Genomic DNA, 20,384 nt, shown 5'->3' with positions numbered 1-20,384 from the left:
GGTTCTAGAACTGATTCTGGTGGATGAGGTGAGTCTTCAAAGCAAGGTTTCCACCAACATCATAATGGTAATGATAAAGTACATATTCCCATAGCACCTTGCAGTTTGCATTATGTTTTAATTAAAACAACTCTCTAACTACATAGGATGGGCTCTGATCTAGTTGGGAGCCCACATTCAATACAACTTTATAAAGAATGAAAAAAGGAAGGAAATAAGCATTTATTAAGCACCCATTATGTGCCAGGTGAGGTACCTTGGTGGTGTAGTGGGTAAAATGCTGGGCCTGGAGTCTGGAGGATGTAACAACAATTTGGCTAGCAGCTATTGTGACTGTGTAAGACCAACAACAACAGCACATAGAAGGGCTGCCAGCACAGGTTCTTTGATATGCTTTCCTAAGGAAAGCAACTTTAAGGGGTTAACAATCTCACTTTAATCAAACATACATATATCATTCACTTAGTTCAGGGGAAAAAGCCAGCACCCTGAACTTCAGAGCAAATACAAATGGAAATTACAAACAGAAAATATTAACAGATCAAATAACACAATTCAACAGATAGGCTTTGTCTGATCAAGACATCACATACATAGTTACCAAAAAAAGAAGCACTAACATCTGGGTTTTCTTCAAAGTCAGGGGCCTCTTAACAATTGCTACCCAGAGTCTCCACACCAACACTGTTTCAGTGAGTGAGAGCCCCCAAACAAAACACTAACCTTTGAGTTTATATATCCTGTTCAGGGTCAAAGAGTGTCACAAACATGTGACTCAAACTCTTGTAAACTAGTCTTTTCCTTGAGGTAAGCAGGTCATCAAAGACTCCTGATTTAATTGAAGAAACAAAGGCCAGACTCATCAAAGACACTTGATTACACAAGTGCTCCAAAAGAGAAAACAGTAAAAAAGTCCCTCCTTAGTTACCAATACAGAGAACCTGAGTTCAAATCTAGCATTAGATACTTACTAGCTGAGTGACCCTGCACAAATCATTTAACCTCTTTTTGTCTGTTTCTTCACTTGTAAAATGGGGATCCTGGAGAAGGAAAAGGCAAACCCCTCCAGCATCTTTGCCCAGAAGACCCCATAAGTGGTGTCATAGAGAGTTGGACATGACTAGATGACTTAACAACAACATGTGTCAGGCACTGTGGTAAGCACTTTCCAAATATTATCCCATTTGATCCTTACTATAATACCCCTGGAAGGGAGGTGCTAGTATTATCCCACTTTTACAGTTGAGGAAACTGAGTCAGACAGAAGTTAAAGGATTTGCCCAGGGTCACACAACTAGTAAGTAACTGAGGATGAATTTGAACTCAGGTCTTCCTGATTCCAGGCCCAGTTTCTTGCTGTCCCCATTTACTTTTTTTTTGTAGTAGAGCACATGATGGTTTTCACTTTATAGTCAATATATTTTTCAGGCACTGAACAGGATCTGTTCAAACATGAGAAGAGTCAATGAAAGTGAAATCTTTCTAATTGAAGTATTTGCCTCTTAAGAGAATGAGATAATCATAGCATCATAGTTTTGGCACTCGTGGGGAGCTGAGGAGCCATCTTGAACAATTCCTTCATTTGACAGCTGAGGAAACTGAGGTCCAAAGATGTCATGACTTGTCTAGGGTTTCATGGGTAGCAAATAGCCTTTCTAGGACTTGGATTCAGGTTCCATGATTTCAAATCCAACACTCTTTCAGCTGTACCACAATGCCTCCAAGTCAAATAAATGTATGATATGACTTAGGATGTTAACAATCTTTTAAAAATATGAGAAAACAGTGTGGTACATTGGAAGGAGCATTGATTTGGGATCCAAGGACCCAGATTCAAATGGTGCCACTATCCTTAATATCTATGTGACCTTGGACAAGTCACTCACCCTCTCTGGGCATTGATTTCTTCATTTATAAAATAAAGGAGTTGTACCAAAATAAATATATATAAATATAAATAAAGGAGTTGTACCAAAGGGCCTCTCAGGTTTCTTACAAGTCCTAAACTCTCCCTCCCCCTACCTTCCCTATTACTGCAGAGGGAAGCACTATCGAACCAGTCCCTCAGGCTCACAACCTAGGAGTCAGCCTGGATTCCTCACTATCTCTCACCCCACCATAGCCAAGCTCTTTCCAAGGCCTGTCAATTTCACTTCTGCAGTATCTCTCAAATATGCCTCCTTCTCTCCTCTGACATTGCTACCACCCTGGTACAGGTCCTCTTCACCTCACACCTGGATCACTGCAGTAGTGCTGGTGGGTCTGCCTGCCTGAAGTCTCTCCCCACTCCAATCCATTCTCCAGCCACCAAAGTGGTTTTCCTAAAATGGAGGTCTGGTGGCTCCCTATTGCCTACAGAAGCAAATAAAAACTGCCTATCTGGCATTCAAAGCCCTTTGTAACCTAGCCACCTCCTGCCTTTCGTGTACTGACATGCATTCTTCGATCCAGTGACACTGGCCTCCTGGCTGTTCTGCAAACAAGACGCTCCATCTCTCAACTCCAGGCATTTTCTCATGCTGCCCCCCATGCCTGGAATGCTCTCCCTCCTCTGCCCCAATGAATGGCCTCCTTGGCTTCCTTTAAGTTCCAACTAAAATCCCACCTTCTACAGGAAGTCTTCCCCAAACCCTCTCAATTCTAGTGCCTTCTCTCTGTTAATTATCTCCTATTTATCCTATATATAGCTTGCTTTGTATATATTTGTTTGCGTGTTGTCTCTTCCATTAGACTGTAAGCTCCTTGAGGGCAGGGACTGTCTTTTGCCTCTTTTTGTATCCCTAATGCTTAGCAAAGTTCTTGGCACATAGTAGGCACTTAATAAATGTTTGCTGAATTGAATAGAATAGAAAAATTCTATGATGCTATGAATGATATTTCCTATTACACAACTCCTACAAGAGACCAGATGAGAGCAAAGAAGCATATGTAGTGTACACTGTACTAGCTTTGGAGTCAGAAGACCTGGGTTCAAATCCTGGCTCTGCTATTTATAAGCTGTGTGCCTTTGGGAAACTCTGTTTACCTCCCTGGGTCACAGGTTCTTCTTCAGGATCAATGAATCAATCAATCAGAAAGCATTTATTAAGTGCCTACTATGTGTCAGGTACTAACCAGAGGCTGGAAATACAAAGAGAAAAGTGAAATTGTCCCTGTCCTCAAGAACCTTATGTTCTAACAGAGGAAATGACTTTTACAGGGATGTTTATATATATATATATATATATATATCTATATATCTATATTTATATCTATGTTTATGTCTATATTTATTGCTATGTCTATATACACATGCATAAATACATTTCTAAATCTGCTTGTCTGTATTCAGAGATGACATTGCTTACAGTAGTCCTGGCATCCCAGTATATCAGTGAGATGGTAAAGGTCTTTATCAGATCATAAAAGTGCCAGAGTAAGACTGGGTGATTAATGATGTGTCATCAGCTTAGTCCAGTCTGGTCCACAAATAGACATTTTTTTTTGTAGCAGAATCATGGAATGTTCAACTTGGAAGGGACCCCAGGATTTAGTGGCTACTAGGCTTTCAAACAGGAGAGGACCTTAAAATAACCTCAGCAAACCCCCTCATTTTACAAATTATCTTTCCCTCCAAATCCACCCCTCTTCCAAACTTCCCTTCCTCAAACTTAAAAAATTCCCTTGGGTCAGTCTATTCTCTGAGACCCTCCTCTATCATGACACTCCCTTCTGCAGAACTCTCTCTATAGAGAAGTTTTCTGGGCCAAAGATAGTAATGAAAGTCTGGCCGTTGGAATTGAAGTAACAGAAACAATCGTTTCATTGGTACCCCTCAACACAGACACAACAGGCTAAGTTGCTAAAAGAGTAGGTAAATGGCTAGGAAGACAACATGCAGAGAGTGAAACTAGGTGTCATGCCCTGTTACCCTGTACGATTTTCTATGTCTCAGTACACAAGAAAAGAAGGAAGAGGGGAGATGGAGCCTTAAGCTTTGGCAGCCCCCTGATTATAGAACAAATGACCTCTGCAACCCTGAGTTTAAACGATTCCTGCCAGGCATTCAGGTTTTCTGATGGCACCATAAAGAACACGAGAGCAACGGAATACTTGAAAGGACTTTCAGAACCAGGAGTGGGGTGGGATGTGGGGAGGAAGGCTATAAAGTGGAGAATAAACTTTCCCAGTTTCCTTGCTCACAGAGCGTGTAGAATGTTGGAATCAGAGGCTCTGATTAGCTGATAGATGATTTCCACATGAAAAAAAAAATCCCCATCAAACATGATAACTGCTCAAGGCCAAGTGCCAAAGCAAATTCCAAATTAGGTTCCCTTTGCAGTAACTAATAGCTATCTTTATTAATCTCTTTCTCAGTACATTTAACCCATGATCATCACCAAATCATTCTTTAATATGTTGGTTTATGTAATAGGAGTTAGAATTTCCTCCCTTCTGTTTCTTTCTTTGTTTATTTTTCAAATGAATAACAACTAGCACCAGTTAGGTGGTGCAGCGGATAGAAAGCACCAGGTCTGGAGTCAGGAAGACTCATCTCCCTCAGTTCAAATCTGGCTTCAGGCACTTGCTAGGCTGTATGACCCTGGACAAGTCACCAAACCTAGTTTGCCACAGTTTCCTCATCTGTAAAATGAGCTGGAGAAGAAAATGGCAAACTACTCCAGTGTCTTTGCTAAGAAAACCTCAAATGGAGACACAAAGAGTAGAACACTACTGAAAATGACTGAACAAGTATGAGAACAGCATAATACTTTTGGAAGCCCAATCTGGAAAGAGGGCTAAATCCACTGTTATTAACTACTGGAGAATGGCTGAAGACAGATGGTGTAGCCTGTATAACGGAATCTTTATTTCAGAAGCAGAGACCCTCAGAATTGAAAGGTACCTTGGGGGAGACCTAGAATAATGTATACCTGAAAAAAGAACTTTTTTTTTCCCAATACGCCCAACAGGTGACTTTTGCTTGAAAACTTCTACTGAGTGGATGTTCTTGACCCCAAAAGGAAGTCTATTCCATTTTGGGATAGCCCTAATTATTAGAAAGTTTCTTCTTATATCAGTCCTAAACTTACAGTAATACTTATACAACCAGCCCCACAATGTTGTGAGAAAATGTTATGCAAATTTTAAAGGCGGATAAGCATGTGAACAATGAAAAAAGAGAATTACTTTTGGAAGCCCACTGGTAAAATATACAAGCTGGAAAGAGGGCTAAATTTCTCTCACTGACACATTAATATTTGTTAACATAAATTTTGTCAAATTAGTGGCACAGGGCAAAGGAAAGAATTTTCAAGTCCTTGGATCTGGCTCTTCCAACTTCCATGGGTGTAACCTTATGCAAGTCTCTTCCTCTCTCTATGACTCGGTTTCCTCAGCTATAGAATAAGGGATTAGACTAAGAACCTAATTTAATCGCAAACTTTGGACCTATGATCCTATGATTACTTGTCAGCTTAGTGGCAGAGCACTAAAGGGACAGACAATTCCCAGAAAAAAACACATTTGGACTATAACGATGAGGACAGGTTGGGAGTAGGAAGTATAGCCCAGAGAAGAGAGACCCACAGTGCGGAGAGTGGGGTCACTGAAGATAACTATTTTCCAATTTTGCTGAGGGCTAGTACTGACTAAAAATCACAACCCCTGTACAAGGCAATAAGAAGACTGCATATCACAAATAGCCTACCTTGGTGTGTAGAGCAAAGTACCATGAGTTCCTGGCTTACATCTCCAGATCGCCTAATAGGAATCAAGAGCTCGCCAATGTCCTCCTCTATTCTGTATTCTGACTCTGGAATGTAAACTGTTGACTCTGAAAAAAGAGAAGAATTTTTAGCAGATTATTTCAGTTTGATAGGCTCTTTTTTATGTGTGAAAGGTTATATAAACCCATTAATGATCATACCCCTGTTCAAAGTGATTAATTATACTTAACACAATACTTTACGGATCCATTATTTCATCAGTGTGAAATATTTCTCTATGAAGTCAAAGCTCTTCTATACCTAGTAGACCCTCTTGTGTGGCTGTGGACAAAAACTTCATCACCTGGTAGCCACCTGGATGAGGAATCTCAACTTAGCTAGGTTGGTCCTTGGCATATTAAATAGAGCTTAATATAATACACCCATACCCACACACCTATACCCACATTCACACCCACAGCAAACATCATCTGAATGTGCCACCACTGAAATCAAACTTTGCAAAGAGAATCAAGAGCAAACTCTGGAAGATTATACTAAGCTGGAAAGGCTTTGGATACTGGCTTTTAAGATCAGCCTTATTCAAAGAGGCTCAACCAGAAAGTTGGCTACAGGGTACTGATTTTTTCAATAGCAGTAATTCACAGAGATATTCATTACTAGGAAATGGGAAATACTAAACAAGGAGAAGACATAGTCCTTGTCCCCACTGTCCTAGAGATAATGCACAAAAAATTAGAAAAGAAGACAAAATAGAATTTAATCCAAAGCCAAGAATGTATGTGAAATAATTAATATTACTTTCCTCTGCTAGTACCCCCTCTTCCCCACATGTGGGCCCCAAGAATTAAAGGAGGTATGTTTCCTCAAAATCATATTTCATGAGCTCCCATAATGTTTATTTTTGCCTTTGGTCTACCAAAGGACAGAAGACTTTTGAGCTACCTCAGCTTTAGTCTATTAGAGAAGGGCATCAGTAAATTATGGGCCAAATCCAGCCTGGACTGTTTTTTTTTTGATGATTTCCCATATAAGAATAGTTTTTACATTTAAAAAATGCAATAAAACTTTATTAAAATGCAAAAACCATTTTTAGTTTACGGGGCAGTAAAAAGAACAGGCTCGATTTGGCTTATAGACTATAGTTTGTTGACCTCTGTATTAGAGTATAGTGGTTGGAAAGCAGACTTCCAGCTCTTTAGTCATAGCAATCACACTCTTCTTTAGAAAAGCCAGGTAGAATGCCCTGAGGCTAAGTTTAAGTCTTTTCTTTTCAATTTGGAAATCTGAGCAGAGACCCTAGTCCTTTGTTCCAGACAACTAACTAACTGACTTAGGATTCAACTGTTACAAGCTATTTTCTAGGTTAGTAGGTAAATGAATTTGAGTCAGAACACAAAGTCAGCTAAGGATGCAAGATCATAATTCTCCGTAGATGTAACCTGTGTTTTTGCCTTTATTTCGCATCTCTGTTATCCCAGGTTCTTTTAGATCATCATGGAACTACTAAGGAAACTTCATTTTCAGGACACTGACTACTTGATCATCCATGGTAAAAAGAGGAGTGGCCCAGATAATAAAAATCTATCTAGGTCAATATTTTCCTATTAAAATCATTAGCAGAGAAGCCAACGGAAAACTGGTTTTAATATCAACTGAGAAATGGCAAACAAAGTGAGGTTCATGAATGCAATGGAATAATATTGCACTATATAAGAAGTGACATAGATGAAGAATTCAGAGATACATTGGGAAGACATATAAACTGATGCAAAGTGAAGTAATCAAAACTGAGAAAACAATATGTACAATGACTACAGTAATGTAAACCTGAAAGAACAATGAAATGAAAAGGAAAGAAATTACTCATCTTGAGCCTGCAGGAGAGTTGTGAAAATGCAGTTCTCTCACTTTGTTGAATAGGTGGAAGTCTATGCCTGGGGTAAATTGTACATACTGTGAGATGGTCTCACAGTACAATGGTTTCATTTTGTTAAGCTGAGTTTTTCTCCTCTGTCTTTAAAAAATTTTGTTATGGAGAAAATTCAATGGATAGGGAAGTTAGGAAAGGATCTCTTCATATACAAATGTGATGTAACAGCAAAAGATATCAATAAAAAGTGAGCCTCAGGGTTAAGGGGAAACCTAGATGTTAAAATGATCTTTCAATGATTCTGTTATATCATCAATGTTGGTATTCTTTCCAGTGGCGTAGAATGCAAACCATCTGGGCCCATACCTCCTTTTTGATTCCTGTCTATGTTCTCCTTTAAATACTACATAGGAGGGTCCACCCAAAGAACTGGGCGGGGGGTGGGGTGGGGTGGTGCGAGGAAGGCTTGCTCTAGATCTCTCTTCCTTGTATAGATCGCAATGAAGCATGCCAGCTATCATAAGTTATCTCTCACTATGCTGGGTCTGTACTAATTTCATGGGTCAGAAAAGAGACCAAGTTCTCTTATCCATTCCCCAACATTTCCCATCTAATGCTTTCTAAATGAATGGTTATATGGGAAATACTATCCTTATGCCCCTAAAAGGTGAAAGTAAAACCTGGTGACCAAATAACGTATCCAGTGAGATTTATGGAAGAATCTGAATTATTGCAGAGATGAATTACAGCCGGCTGGACTTTAAATAAATAGTGAGCAGAGGGAAGGCATTTGTAATGAATGAATGACTTGGGGACTTTCAGATGAAGGGCACATTCCTCTTGGCCTACAGAGCTTGTTCAGGGGTTCAGGGATTCTGAGCCAGGCTTCTCCACACTATACAAGGACCAGTGTCTGTGTGAAAAGTCTTTAGCAACAATGTGATTTGAGATTAGATTACATCTGCTTATATGATGAAAAAGTTATCCTTCTAATGTCATCAAGTCATCATCTTGAATATTTTGCTTTTGAAGATTTACAAGCACTAATTGGCTAAGTGATGTATGGTTTAGCTCATGGAGGGTCTTTTTCTCTGTGGCCAGAGCATATAAACCTAAATCATGGATAATTCTTTGCAAAATTGTGATTGGTCTTTGCCCCTCAGCAGCCACACAGATAGTTGTTTGATGTCTAGTGGAAAACCTGTAATGGGCTGGTTCCCACAATTAATATATGGATGATGAACAGTTAGTAATATTGAGAGGTGGTGGTTATCTCAGGATGGGCTGTCTGCTCATATGGATAGTAATAAATGTCCTGAGAACAACCTTAGCCTGAAGCTACTGTTCTCTTTGGGGCGGGGGTAGCAAAACCTTTTGTAGAAGAATTTAGAAGGAAAAAGTTTTAAAATTTTGTTATATTTTGACAAGCAAATTTACCAGGCTACCTGAAGTTATGCTTGAAGGAAATCTACTAACTCAACAAGCAAGCAAAAAGTACTATGATAAACCATACCTAATGTAAAATTCCTTCTACCTTCTCCAAAAAGGACTTATACTTGCAGGTTGAGTATAGTAAGGTATAGTATAGTAAAGCACACTGAAGAGTAAGTAATAGCAGCTACAATAAGGATGCCAACAACACTGGCTTGATCCGTCGCTCAGCCTTACTTGTACAGATAGAGAGGTTCATATATCAGGAGCACCTTGAATCACGAGCTGCCTGAATGTGGCAAAATTAGGGACTGGACAATTAAAAAAGACCACTCGACCCTCACTCTCCTCATGTGAGTGCCTTGCTTCCTTTTCTGGTCAAATGTGTCATGATGACATTCTTATGGTATTTTACCTGAAATACACTGAATGCTGCTTACACCCACAATTTGTACCTCTATTAGGGGAGAAGTACCAAACTCAGAGACCAGGTGGCTGGCTAGCAAACCACCCAAGTGCTGCTGAAGCAAATTAAAATGTTATTGGGAAATGTTTAATAAAATAAATAAAAATATAATAAGCACAGATAATATTAATTTGAGGTTTTCCAAGTGACTATGCCCATAGGGATCCATTTCTATTTGAGTTTCATACCATTGCTTTAGGGGATCTGCAGCCTACATGCTGATCTAGGGAGAAAGTTTTAAGGACTTTTGTCCCTATGCTTTAGGAAATTCACTTTGGAAGCTAAACAGAGAATGGATTGGACTGGGAAGAGTCTTGAGGCAAGGAGACTAGTTAGAAGGTCATTACATAGGAGAACATTATACACGACCAGAGATATATGGATTCTGTGATGACTAACCTTGATAGACTTCGCTCTTCTCAACAATACAAGGCTCAAAGACAGCTCCTAAGGACTCATGATGGAGAGAGCTATCTACATCCAGAGAAAGAACTATGTGGAGTCTGAATGCAGATTGAGGCAAACTATTTGCTCTCCTTTTTTTTTTCTCTTTTGTTTTTGGTTTTTCTTTTTGGTTTTGTTTCTTCTTTCTCATGATTCATTCCATTGGTCATAATTCTTCATTACAACTTGACTATTGTGTAAATAAGTTTAATGCGAAGTTATATGTGGAAGATATATTGGATTCCATGCTGTCTTGGGGAGGGAGGTGGAGGGGGGGGAAGAAAATCTGAAACTCAAAATCATGCAGAACTGAATGTTGTAAACTAAAAGAATAAAAAATCTTAATTAAAAAGAAGGTTATTACAATAGTTCTGAACATGCACTGACCAAAAATTAATTAAAAATCAGTGTTTTGGGCGACGCTTGCCATTGGACTTATTGCATCTCGCAACTTCACTGCAGCCTTGGTTCTGCAAATAAAGCATGCATACTTTGCTTTGCTCAGGCCATGCAACCCCAACGCATGCTGCAGAAATGCAAAATACGAAAAGGGGTTGTGAGTGGGAAAAAAAGTTTGACACCCTGGACTAGATGACTGCTGACATTCTTTTCAGCTCTAAATCTGTGATTCTTGGATGGTCACAGAGCTAAATGGGAATTATGGATGATGGAAGTAGATGCAGTAAAGACTATGATAACGTATTGGTTAACTCTGCGTACCATCATTGGGATCAACGATTTCAACAGTTGCCATCTTTGGGAACTCCAGGGCAGCCATGACTGGGTCAGAAAGAATGATGTGGAAGGTCTCTGAGGTCTCATACTTGCCATCTGATATGATCCTCACTTTCCAAGTGGCTGTAGACTGGCCAGGATTGAACTGAACCTGCTTTTGGGGCTTTCCTTTGAAATCTTTGTCCTTTTGTGCTGTCCCGTTCTTGGTTCCAATGCCTGAATAAAAAATGTAAGCATAGGCCAATGTTAAATGAGGGTGTTGTACTATCTGGTTTCTAAGGTCTCTTGGAGCTCTTGAGATAGGATTCTATGAACACCTGATTGAAGGGTAAAGGGTTTTTTCTTTCAACATGGTCTCCATGCCTAGATAGTTAACTTATCTACTAATTGGATAAAACAGAAGGGGCCAAAGAAAGGCTGATTCCTTCAAGAGATGCATCTCATTCTAGTAGATTAACTTTTTGTAACATTTATAGAGTGCTTTCTGTATGATAAATGTTATCCACATTTCCCAGATGGGGAAACTGAATCTCTAAGACATCAGGTGATTTGCCCAAGATCACAGAGCTGGGGAATGTCCAAGGTGGTACTTGAACCTGGGTCTTCTGACATGAAGGCCATGGTATATGCTGTATTCCTGTTCTGAGTTCATTGGCTAAGGAATACAGGTGAAGCCACACAGGTAAGTGAGGGAGTTTAGTTTGATAATCTGTAAGGTCCCTTCCAGTTCTAGATTCTGTGAAGCTATGACCCTGAAAAGGAAGTGGCAATACCATTAATGACTCAGTTTTATATAGCACTTTTAGGCTTTCAGATCTCTTTCCTCCTCTTTCTCCCTTCTCTATCATCATCATCATCATCACCACCATCATCATCACCACGACCATCATCACCATCGTCAATATCATCATTGTCATCAACACCAACATTTATATAGTGCTTTAAAGTTTGCAAAGCACTTTACAAATATTATTTAACTTTATCCTCATAACAACCCTGGGAGATATGTATCTCGGTTTTAAAGATGAGGTATCTGAGACAACCAGAGTCATATGGCTAGTGTCTGAAGCAGGATTTGAACTCAGGTATTTCTTTCTCTGGTTCCAGCACTATATCCATTGTGCTGCCTACCTGCCTATGGTATTAGTAATCTCATTTTAAAGTTGAGGAAACTGAGGTTCTGAAAGATAAAGCAAATTGCCCAAGGTCTCCAGGTTAATAAGTAGCAAGCACAGGATTTGGAATGAGGTCTCCTAACTCCAAGGAAGAGTTGGGGAAGTTCAAATCCAGATTCAGATACCTATTTTCTGTGTGACCTTCGGGAAATCATTTAACTTCTATATACCTCAGTTTTCTTATCTGCAAAATGGAGATAATAGCATCTGACTCCCAGGGTTGTTGTGAAAATAAAAAGAGAAAATGTTTGTAAAACACTTTGCAAACCCTAAAGAGATATATAAATTCTAGCTGTTAAAAAATAAAAAGACCGAGAAGAGGAAAAGATGGCTTTTTTTTCCTCACTTTTTTTCCTTACATTCAGGGGAGAGGACTCCAGAGATGTGGATAAGAATCACTGGGTAGTACACAAGTTTAAGAACAGTCAGTGCAAGAGAGGGCCTAAGATAATGGGTTTTATTCGCCTTCCAGTGCCAGAAAGTGCTGAAGAGGACTTTCTGTGAGGTCCAAAGGAGGACCAGATGCAGTTTGCCCCATATGCTCAAATCAGGTTTCCTAGGTGGTCTCCACTGATAGGCTTTTCTTTTTAACTTCTCACTGCAGGCTTAATGAAGCAAAAAATCCCACCTCACCACTTCGTACTTCATAACTGCCTGACACCAGCTATTATCAAATGCTTTACTGGAATGAGATTAATGGGTGCTTGTCATGTTAAATCCTTTGCCTTATATAGAATTTGATACCCTGGAAAAAGGCTCCTGAGAGCCATGCAGCGTGAAGTGATTTCCAAGTTAGGAAGCTCAATATTGATTGCATTTCAAAACTCTATTTGAATACTTGGCTTATGGCCTGGCCTGGAATGACCAGGCTGTCATCCCATGTGGCAGGTAGATGGCACAGTGGATAGAGTGTGTGAGGCTTGGAGCAAAGAAGAGCTCAGTTCAAAACCTCCCTTATGTGCTGGTTGGTGACCCTAGACAAGTCACCTAATCTCTCTCAGACTCAGTTTCCTCACATGTAAAATGATGAGGTTGGACTTGATGGCTCCAAATTCAGTGCTCTTTCCATTGTACTAATGGAAAATGCTCCAATGAGGGAGATCAAGCAATCAGCATAGGTGTTCGATCGGTAGGCAGACGAGAGTATAAACATGATATTGGGCTGTGGTAAAAAGGGGGAATGATTGGCAGAACATGGTGTATGGTAGGTAAATGGTCTATGTTGCTAGAAAACATGGCATTGAACTGTAGTTTAATGGGAAAGGAGTAGAGTTTCCCAGAAAGAGGAGAAAAGGGGCGTAACAGATGACATAAAGACTATTTGGCACATGCGAGCCACTAATTGTCAAGGAGCAAAAACTCCACCATGAATCGGTGAACAGCTAATATATTCCTAAAGCAAAGTCTAGCCGTGTCACTCCTCTCCTCAAGAAGCTTCCATGGTTCCCTATCACTTCTAGAATCAAATACATACTCTTCCGTTTGGCATTTGGAACCCATTATAATTTGACTCCAACCTATCTTTCCACACTGTTTTTTACTCTTCCTCCTGCACTCAATAGTCTGACTAATCAAGCCTACTTGATGATCTCATAAAGGACAGTCCATCTATGTCTTTGTGTAGGCTGTCTTTCCTGTATGGGTGGTTAGGTGGTGCAGTGGACAGAGCGCCCAGGCCTGGAGTTCAGGAAAACTCATCTTCCTGAGTTCAAATCTGGCCTCTGACACTCACTAGCTCTGTGACCTTGGGCAAGTCACTTCACCCTGTTTGCCTCAATTTCCTCATCTGTAAAATTAGCTGGAGAAACAAAGGGCAAACCACTCTAGTATCTTTGCCAAGAAAAACCCAGATGGAGTCACAAAGAGTTGGAGAGACTGAAAACAACTGAACAACAACAAAATCCTTCATGCCTGGAAGGCTCCCCCTCCTTACTTCTTCCTTTGGGGACCCAAGTTCTTTTTAAAGCCCGGTTCAAGTGTTATCTCCTATAACAGACCTTTCCTGATTCATTCCAGTTGTTACTCTTCTGCAAATTATCTTGTATTTATTTTGTGCATATATTTTGTACATTTTTGTACATAGTTTGTACATAGTTTCCCCTTCTTCTTTTCCCCACTAGGCATCCCCAGTAGGAAGTAAGGAAACACAGGCCTGAGTTCAGTTCCAACTTCAGACACCTATGTGACCCTAGGTAAGTCACCTAACCTTTGTCTTCCTCAACAATAAAGTGGGGATAATAAAAGCACCTACCTCACAGAACTGTTCTGAGGATAAAATGAGATAATATTTGTAAAAAGTGCTTAGCACAGTGTCCGGTATATAGTAGGCACTATATAAACGCTTATTCCCTTTCCTTTCCCTTCACTATCAGGAACATAATAGGGGCATAATAAATGCTCATCAAAGGGAATTAAACTGAATTGAATTTGGAACTTCAGCTTTCCCCAGTCCTTAAGACTGTGTGGTCAATTGTAATACAAACCAGCCACCACCCACTAGTCAACTTTATAATCAATAAGCCTTTTTTCTTGTAACTTTGGAAGCAGGGATTTCCAGGTTCCTACCACATCACAACAAACCAATCAGAAGTCACATACTGATGAAGGACGTCTCTCCCAGGTATCCTCTGCGCTTGAGGGTTACTTCTAAGAGCTTGGATTCTTCATCGATGACGTAGCGCTCTTTCTCTAGGGAAATCCAAGCCCAGTTTAGATGGAAGGATTGACTTGTTAGCTTATTTCCTCCTGTAATTAAAAACAGGAAAGTGGAGAGATCAATTCAGATTTTTGAAAGGGAGGTTTTAATGAGCCAGGCTTACTTCACTCTTTTGAGACAGTAAGACAAAGGACTGATAACACCTCCAACCCTTACTCCTCAGCACACCCCAACAGGCGGAGGAGGAAAGATCTTCAGAACTAGATTCAAAGAGTGAGGTCTTCTAGTCCAACTCTTATTCTAGAAATGAGGAAATGGCTCCCCAAAGGTCATATAGGTAGTGAGTAATGTGAACCCAGGATTTGTACCCGAGTCTTCTGATTCCAAATTCAGCACTTTTCCCAGTATACCAATAGAAGAACATCCTAGGTGTCATCTACAGCCATGTGGCAACCTGCTCAGCAACTAGGAGGAGAGAGAACGCTCCCTTTACATAAAGGCACGTAAGGGTAGATACTGATTCCTAAGTCCCTAACCCCCAAGAGAATGTAACCCCTTGAGCGCAGGGACTCTGCCATTTTTCAGCTTTGTGGGACTAGTAGAATGTCCCATATGCAGCAGGTGCTAAATAAATGCTCGTTAAACTGAATTGAATTGTTGAACTTGTGGCTTTTCAAAATCTACAAGTTCTGCCCTAAGATACTGTGCTATAGTTGACATCATAGGGTACATTGCAATCACGAGGTTCTTTTGATTAATGGCAAATTGAAGTGGGGTTTCAGTGCGATGCAACTGTCAGTAGCACTGGGGTACTTCATATGTAGAGCTCAAAATCAGAAAAAAAGTTTTTCCCTCACCTTGGGCTACATAAATCCTATAGTACCTTTTTATTTATTTTTTTAAGAAGTATTTTTTTTGGAGTGGGGAAGGCAGAGCAATTGGAGTTAAGTGAATTGCCCAAGGTCACACAGCTAGTAAGTGTGTCAAGTGTCTGAAGCCGGATTTGAATTCAGGTCCTCCTGACTCCAGGGCCAGTGCTCTACTCACTGCACCACCTAGCTGCCCCTCTATAGTAACTTTTTAAAGAAGAAATATGTCCCAGTTCTACATAAACTGTTTGAAAAAAAAAAGGTAAAGAAGGAATCACACCAAATTCTTCCCATGACACAGATATGGTATTGACACTTAAACCAGGGAGAGTTAAAATAGAGAAAGAGATGTATAGACCAATTTTCCTAATAAATATTCATGCAAAAAATTTAAATAAAATACTAGCAAGAAGTTCATGACAATATATCACATAGATCATTCACTATGACCAAGTTAGATTTATAACAGGAATGCAAGGCTGGTTCAATATTAGGAGAACTATAAGCATAATTGATTATAATAACAACAAAAATAAAAGTCATGTGACCTTTCCCAATAGAGGCAGAAAAAGCTTTTGACAGAATATAATATCTATTCCTGTTAAAAACACAAGAAAGCAGAGGAATAAATGAACCTTTCCTTAAATGATAAGTAATATTTATCTAAAATCAAGTGCAAATATTATCTGTAATGGGGATAAGCTAGGAGTCTTTTCAATAAGATCAGTGGTGAAGCGAGGATGTCTATTACCATTACTGTTTAATATTGTACTAGAAAATGCCAACTATAGCATAAGAAAAGAAATTGAAGGAATAAGTATAAGCAATGAGGATATAATACTATTACTTTTTTGCAGATGATATAATGGTTTTGCAGATGATAGGATGGTGAACTAAAAAACTAAACAAAATAATTAAGAACTTTAGCAAAGCTAAGCATAATACAAATTTATATATGTATAATATTATATATAAATATGTATTATATATAATATAAAATAAATCTGTACAAATCATGAGCATTTGTATATATTTCTAACAAAATCTAGCAGGAAGAAATAGAAAGAGAAATTCCATTTGAAATTACTAGGGACAGTGTGAAATACTTGGGAGTCTATCTGCCAAGCCATACATTAGAACTATATGAATATAGTTATAAAACATTTTTCATAGAAATAAAGGCAGATCTAAGTAATAGGAGAAATATTAATTACTCATGGATAGGCCAAGCCAATATAATAAAATTGACAATGCTACCTAAATTAATTTACTTATTTAGTATCATACCATCAAACTATCAAAGTATTACTTTATAGAGCTAGAAAAAAATTTATTTGAAGAAATATCAAGGGATTTAATGAAGAATGTGGAAAGGAAAAGGGCCTAGCAGTACCACATCTCAAACTATACTGTAAAGCTGTAGTCATCAAAACAATTTTGGTACTGGCTAAGAAATAGGGAGGTTGATCAGTGGAATAAATTAGCTGCACAATATGCAGAAGCATACGAACATAGTAACCTAGTGTTTGAAAAAAAAACCAAATTCCAGTTATTGGGGCAAGATCTCACAATTTGAGAAAAACTTTTGGGAAAATTGGAAAGTTGTCTGGAAGATACTAGTCACGGACCAACAACTCATACCACATCAAGATAAACACACAGTAGGTACATGATTTAGACATAAAGGGTGATGTAAGGAAATTAGAGGAGCAGAGAAGAAATTGCCTGTCAGATTTTTGGATAAGGAAATAGTTTATGACAAAATAAGAGATAGAAAAGATCACAGCAGGTAAAATGAATAATTTTTATTACATAAAATTAAAAAAACCTTTTTATACAAACAAAAATAATGCAGTTAAAATTAGAAGAAAATCAAGAAACTGGGGAAAATGATTACAGCAAATTTCTTTGAAAAAAATCTCACTTCTAGAATATATAGGAAATTTACAAGATTGAGGTATTCTCCAAAGGATAAATGGTAAAAGGTTATGAATAGGATGAAAGGAATGGTTTCAGAAAGACCTGAAAAGACTTATATGAACTGATGCAAAGTTGAGCGAGTAGAACCAAGAGAACAATTTGTATGGTAACAGCAACATTACAATTATCATTACAATTAATGATAATCAACTTTGAAAGGCTTAGTAACTCTAATTATCACAATATCCAACTAAAATTTCAAAGGACTCAAGATGAAACATTCCGTCTTCTTCCAGATAGAGAGGTGATGGACGCAGAGTGCAGATTGAAATATCTCTCCTCTCCTCCACTCCCCTCCCCTCCCCTCCCTTCCTCTCTTCCCTTCTTTCTTTCCTTTTCCATTCTTTTCCTTTTCCATTCTTTCATTCATCCAACAAATATTTACTGCCTGGGCTATGCTATGGGATATACAAAGATGAAGAAGGCAATGAAGTTTATAATCTAGTAGTCTGAATCCCTCCCCAATATATTTTCTTTTAATTAATACATTCTTTTATAAGCTATCTTATCTGTCTATTGCCAACTTCCTTTATGAAAATGTTTGTTTCATTATATAGATAGGTGTGCATATCAAGAACTTCCAATGTACACTTGTGACACAAGACAACAGTCTAATTATAACTGAAGCATCTACTGGATCCAGAAGATGAAATAAAAACCCTCCATACTGAGCTTTGATTCGTGATCTATTAATCCCAATAGTATGGTTTAGGCACAGTAGAAAAATTAAAATGGGAATTCTGAAATTGGCTTCTTTGTGCCTTCTAATCTTCTATAAAGAAAGCAAAAAGAAATTAAAAAAGAAAAGAGGCAGTCTTCAGTTTGTATAGTTTTCTAACTTAGAGACACTTTTCACATGATTCCATACTCCCTTACTTGGACTTAACTTAATGCAGTGGCAGTGAGCTGCTCTGATACTGGGCCAGAGGACCTTGTCCTTGTTGATGACAGCAACCACGGATCATAAAGCTGATTCGCTGGTTGTTTATTGATAGATGGGTAATCGTTTATGTGTTGTTCCATGCTAATGTTTATGTTTTGGTGCAGTAGCACAGGTAGAGCAGAAGATGGTGGAGGAGAAAGGAGAGAGAGAGAGGGAGAAAGAAAGGAGAAAGGAAGAGAAGAAGGGAAGACAAGGGAGAGGGGAAGAAAGGAAGAAGAGAAAGGTAGGTAGAGAGGAGAAGAGGGGATAGACAGAAGAAGAGAAGAAGGAGGGAGGGAGAGAGAGAAAAAGGAAGAGAAGAGAGATAAAGAGGAGAAGAGAGGAGGGAGGGAAGAAGAGAAGGTGAAAGAGCAAAGAAGAGAGGGAGAAAGAGAAGAGAGGGAGAGGAGGGAGACAGTGAGGGAGAAAGAAGAGAGAGGATGAGAAGAAGGAATGGAGGAAGAGAGAGAGGGAGAAAGGAAGAGTTGGGAGGGAAAGAGGAGGGAAGAAAAGAGTGAAAGAGGGAAGGGGTAATTTAAGTAGGGAGAAGGGGAAAAGGACATAGACATGAGGATAATGTATTGTAAAGGTACATTACTAGAAGCCATCCTGATCACAGCATCTTTTTGGTAATTTTGACATTTCACAAACATTCAATTCCATTTTACTCTCTCAATATAAGCACCCAAGAGCTCCTGGCTCTTGGAAGTTTTAGGCCAAAGCTCTGGAGAATGGTTGCTCAAGGCTATTTATCCTTCTTAATTTGGGAGGCTAATTTTATTTTGCAACATGACTCCTTCAAGTCTAAAATGACACAAAGGTTGACACGTTTCATGTTCTTGGGTGCTTCCAGAACCAAAAGCACATTTCCCCTATTTTCCCCCACCCTGTGGTATCTCTGGTTCTCTCTGCTGTGTGGGTTTAAGTTTAGATTTTAACTTTGAAGTTTTTAGTTTTGCCCATGAGGGCAGCTCACTGGCACAGTGCGTAGAGCACTGGGTTTGGAGACAGGAGGACTCATCTTCTTCAGTTCAAATCTGGCTTCAGACACTTCCTGGTTGTGTGACCCTGGGAAAGTCACTTCACCCTGTTTGCTTAGCTTCCTCATCTGGAGAAGGAAATGGCAAACCACTCCGATATCATTGCTAAGAAAACCCCAAATGGGCTCATGAAGAGTCAGACACAACTGAAAATGACTGCACAAGTTCTGTCCATATTCAGACCCAATGCAACTCTAAAAGAGATCTCTAAGTTTCTTAGATTTGCTACACAATAAAAAAACCATGAATTTACTACAAAGCATGGAGTCATCCAAATACAACAGAACTCTCATCTGCCTAGGACACAGCAATAGATGAAGTGATCTTGGAATTAAATGCTATTCACATTCCCTGATTCTTCTTGACCATAGGATTTGGAGTTGGATCACCCAGGCTTAAAGCCTAGATCTGCCATTTATCACCTGATGTGAACTACGGAAAGACATTTAACTTCCCTGGTCCTTAGATTTTACTTCTTTGAGAGGAGGTGGCTCAGCTAGGTTACTTCTCAGGTCTTTTCCAGGGCTAAATCTATGACCCTCTGATCCTGATTTAAGTCTATTATTTCCATTGGGAGTTAGAAGCGATGTGAACATGGTAGGTAATACAACAAAGAGCTAGTTGGAACACAGTGGCAGGTTAGGGCCCAATGGGTTGAGGTGACAAGGGAGTTTGTACACAATTGAGAAACTGCCTTGAAAGTCACAGTCTCAAAGAATATCAGAGTTGGAAGAGACCCTAGAGGCTATCTTGTTCCATGGAGACCTGATTAAGAATCCTCTTTATAGCATCCTCCACAACATCTTGTCTCCATTTATTGATTCCCAGCCAAATGTTATCATGAACATGGTTCTGAGATTTCTGACAAAGGCTGTTTTTATATGGTATTAAGGATAAGGGTGAAGGAAAAAAACAACAGTCATTCAGATGTTCATATTGTGAAGAAAAAGCCGTAGAAATGAATGGTTATAACCTGCATGTAAGCTGAGCTGTGATTAGTACTATGGAATAAAATGACATAAGAAGCACAGGTCATTTAGATTAGTGCTTATCAAGCTCTGCTCTATGAGAAATTTTTACTGGTA

General features: G+C 39.1%; 1 protein-coding gene across 1 annotated transcript in view; it reads right to left on the bottom strand.

The window, feature by feature from the left end:
* Positions 1–20,384, bottom strand: part of FREM3 (FRAS1 related extracellular matrix 3) — a 123,282-nt gene that overhangs the window by 49,081 nt on the left and 53,817 nt on the right. Inside the window, exons 3-5 of the mRNA XM_036764999.1 lie at positions 14,431–14,577; positions 10,643–10,873; positions 5,690–5,815 (exon numbers count right to left, since the gene is read on the bottom strand). Coding sequence (XP_036620894.1) covers positions 5,690–5,815; positions 10,643–10,873; positions 14,431–14,577 — 504 coding nt within the window. The remainder of the gene's footprint in view (positions 1–5,689; positions 5,816–10,642; positions 10,874–14,430; positions 14,578–20,384) is intronic.

This window comes from Trichosurus vulpecula, chromosome 6 (assembly GCF_011100635.1).
Source record: "Trichosurus vulpecula isolate mTriVul1 chromosome 6, mTriVul1.pri, whole genome shotgun sequence".
NCBI lineage: Eukaryota > Metazoa > Chordata > Mammalia > Diprotodontia > Phalangeridae > Trichosurus > Trichosurus vulpecula.
The sequence above is the reverse complement of the archived record's forward strand: the minus strand, read 5'-3'. Positions and strand labels throughout refer to the sequence as shown.